Genomic DNA, 3,288 nt, shown 5'->3' with positions numbered 1-3,288 from the left:
AGTCCGTGGCAGATTGCGTTCAAAAAATATGGAAAGTAGCTGGGTATGAGTGGGTACGACATCCCGAAAGTTACCATGGATGGGTGAAGTCCGTCAGCACCGAGCATGGGCACCCATTGGACACCCAACCAGAACCCCATGTATGATTTTGTTGAATAATGCTATAATCGTTTGTTCATAGATGTACATAATGTTAATCTCTCAATCATATTGAAACATTATTAATATTAATAATTTGTTTAAAATAAAATATACTTTTCCATATAATATATAAAGATGTGATTTAGATAATAAAAATAAAAAATATTAGAACTTAGATATATAAATATATGATAATTTCATGGTATCCATAGAAATTCCTCTTATTATAATATATTTATATAGCCTTATTATTTTATTTTTATTTTCTTCATGATTTTCTTATATTAACAAAAAATTTATGCTCTTTTCTTGATTTTGCAAAATGAAAATATTGAATTTATATTCATATCAAATATGTAAATAATTTATTGATATACAATTATCAAATATGTAGTTTAACTTTATGCATCTTTGATTTATATTTCTTAATAAGTGCTATCAAATTTGGTAGTTCTATTAGCATTGAGTTGTTTATGTTTTTTTGCAGCTATCATGAACCTTCAAAGCCTTTGATCATGATTAAACAATATTCAAGTGTATCATTTCATACTTCTTTTTTAAGAGAATTATTGATAAATTACTCTGCATACAATCATGGCAGACTGTTTCTTGTGGATGATGTGCTCTTAAAAGGATACTTAGGCTTCGTTTGGGACGATTTTTTTATTGCTTCTTAAAGCAGCTGTCTAATGCATTTGTACTAAAAAGCTGCTTTAAGAAGCAACACAAAAATCGTTCCAAACAAAACCTTAATCTCTATAGAATAGCTCGTAACAGAAAGATGTAATACCACATTTAATGTTGACACTTGGAAGGTAAACAAAAGAACCATGGTGATTATGCTAGGGAAGAAGATTGATACACTCTAAACCTCCACAAGCCTTGGTATAGTGCATGGGAGTTGCAACATATTCTATTATATAGGCTAATGTTTGGAATCATAGAAATTTGTAGTTCACAGGGGAGGCTATCAGCCGCAAGCAATGCCTAGTGACGTTGGTGGTGGCAATAAGTTAGCGATGACTGCTGGTGATGATAAGTAGCTCGCTTGTAGTAAAAAATAGAATTCAATCAGAATGGAATGAATTTACAAGTCATCAAAAATGAACTTAAAAAAAAAAAAACACTAAAACTTTATACTGTATTTTATTTTTATTCTCGATCTAATATTAATATTTTAAATTTTCTATATTTAAAATATTTTGCTCTCTCTTTACATCAAACTCCTTAAAAGAACGGGTTAGTGTTTCGGGCCCTCTTTTAAAATCCCATGAGATAAACCCAAGGACCGACCCAAAATATCAATCAATGAAGAATCATAAAAGTCGGCAAGAAGCATGTGCAAAAGCCCGAACTAGGAAGTAAATGTCGCCACCGGATGCAACGGAGATGAGCCACGTGTCACGAATGTCGTGGTCCACTTTCTTGTTCTTAGAGGAAGCCCACATTCCAAAAGCCCGTAATTCCGGCAAAATCTCCTCCCCACGATTTCGAAAACATAACCCTTGTGTTGAATTAATGACACATAATATTGACCCAAAATTTTATATGTTTATATATTTTATATGTATATATAATACATATAACATAAAATAATTAATATTACAAATAAATAGTTAAATTAAAAATATTTATTTTTTTAAATATATTTATTAGGTCATCCGGTTCGACCGATCAAACCGTGAACCACTCTCTCTACCGGTTCGTTGACCGATCCGATTTTCACGACCTTGATCTTATACTCTTCATCTAAAAATAAGATTTGAAGATATTTATTAAATTGCCACCGTATTATTTTATGCTTTAAACCTTATAAATTTCTTTCTGCGACTATGTTTTCACTTCTCCCACGACAGCCCACCGACTTTTCTCCACTAAAGTACCCTCCACTACGCCCTCTGCACTCTGCTCGCTTGCTTTCTCCCTCTCTCTCTCTCTCTCTTCTCTAAGAAATGCCGCCGGAGAGCACTTCCCACTCTCTGCAAATCCCAACCCCCTTGACGCCAAAACCGCCATCGCGCCTCCCAAATGCCTATTCCCTCTCAGCCGACGTGCTCATCTTCTTATCCGGCGCAGCCGCCGCTCTCCTCCTCTTCTATGTCTTCTCCTCCTTTATTCTTCCCCCAACCCCATATCCCGTCTCCTCCAACCAATTCCAAAAACCCTCCTCCTCTGATACCCCTTCTTTCTACGACGATCCTTCCCTGTCCTACTCCCTCCCCCCTTCCCCTTCCGTCTCCGATTGGGACACCAAGCGCCGCCTCTGGCGCCACCTCCACCCCTTCCCTCCCAACCGCATCCTCATGCTCACCGGCTCCCAACCCTCCCCATGCCCTAACCCCATCGGCGACCATCTCCTCCTCCGCTTCTTCAAAAACAAGGTCGATTACTCCCGCATCCACGGCATCGACGTCTTCTACAACTCCGCCCTTCTTCACCCATCCATGCCCAGCTTCTGGGCGAAGCTTCCCCTCCTCCGCGCCGCCATGATCGCCCATCCGGAAGCCGAGTGGCTTTGGTGGGTCGATTCCGACGCTGCGATCACCGACATGGAGTTCCAGCTTCCGCTCCAGAGATACCAATCGTATAATCTAGTCGTTCATGGCTGGCCCAATCTCGTATACGAGAATCGGAGCTGGACTGCCCTAAACGCCGGAGTTTTCCTCCTCCGTAACTGCCAGTGGTCGCTCGATTTCTTGGCCCGGTGGGCTCGGCTTGGCCCGCATAACCCGGATTATAAGCATTGGGGTGAGGTTCTTCGGGCCGAGTTGCCGGACAAGCTTTTCCCGGATTCCGACGACCAGTCAGCGCTCATTTATCTCCTTATTAAGGAAAAAGACAGGTAATTTATGTTGTATTTAATGTAAATAAATTTAATAAATAAAATTTATTATGATTAAAATAAATCAGAATATTTTGAGCTTTTTTTTTAATAATGTGAAAAAGCATAATTATATTATTTGCATAATCTTATAAGTTTTAATTGAAATTCAAAAATTTTATATATTTGATTTAATATTAACACAGGTGGGGAGAAAAGATCCACCTTGAAAACGAGTACTACTTCGAGGGGTACTGGGTTGAAATCGTGGGGAGTCTTCAGGGGATCACACAGAACTATCTGGATATGGAGAAACGGGAGCCGGA

The 3,288-nt window shown here is 38.7% G+C and overlaps 1 protein-coding gene across 1 annotated transcript; it reads left to right on the top strand.

Annotated features, from left to right (window-relative positions):
• Positions 1-2,055: 2,055 nt before the first annotated feature.
• LOC110109833 (putative glycosyltransferase 7) lies at positions 2,056-3,288 on the top strand (the record flags this gene model as incomplete). The annotated part of the gene is given in 2 exon segments (XM_028695936.1): positions 2,056-2,983; positions 3,169-3,288. Coding segments are annotated over 2 exon segments (1,010 nt in total), but the record flags the coding sequence as incomplete, so codon positions are not given.

The sequence above is a fragment of the Dendrobium catenatum genome, unplaced genomic scaffold (assembly GCF_001605985.2).
Source record: "Dendrobium catenatum unplaced genomic scaffold, ASM160598v2 fragScaff_scaffold_716, whole genome shotgun sequence".
In the NCBI taxonomy this organism is placed as follows: Eukaryota; Viridiplantae; Streptophyta; class Magnoliopsida; order Asparagales; family Orchidaceae; genus Dendrobium; species Dendrobium catenatum.
This window is presented reverse-complemented; position numbering and strand designations above follow the sequence as displayed.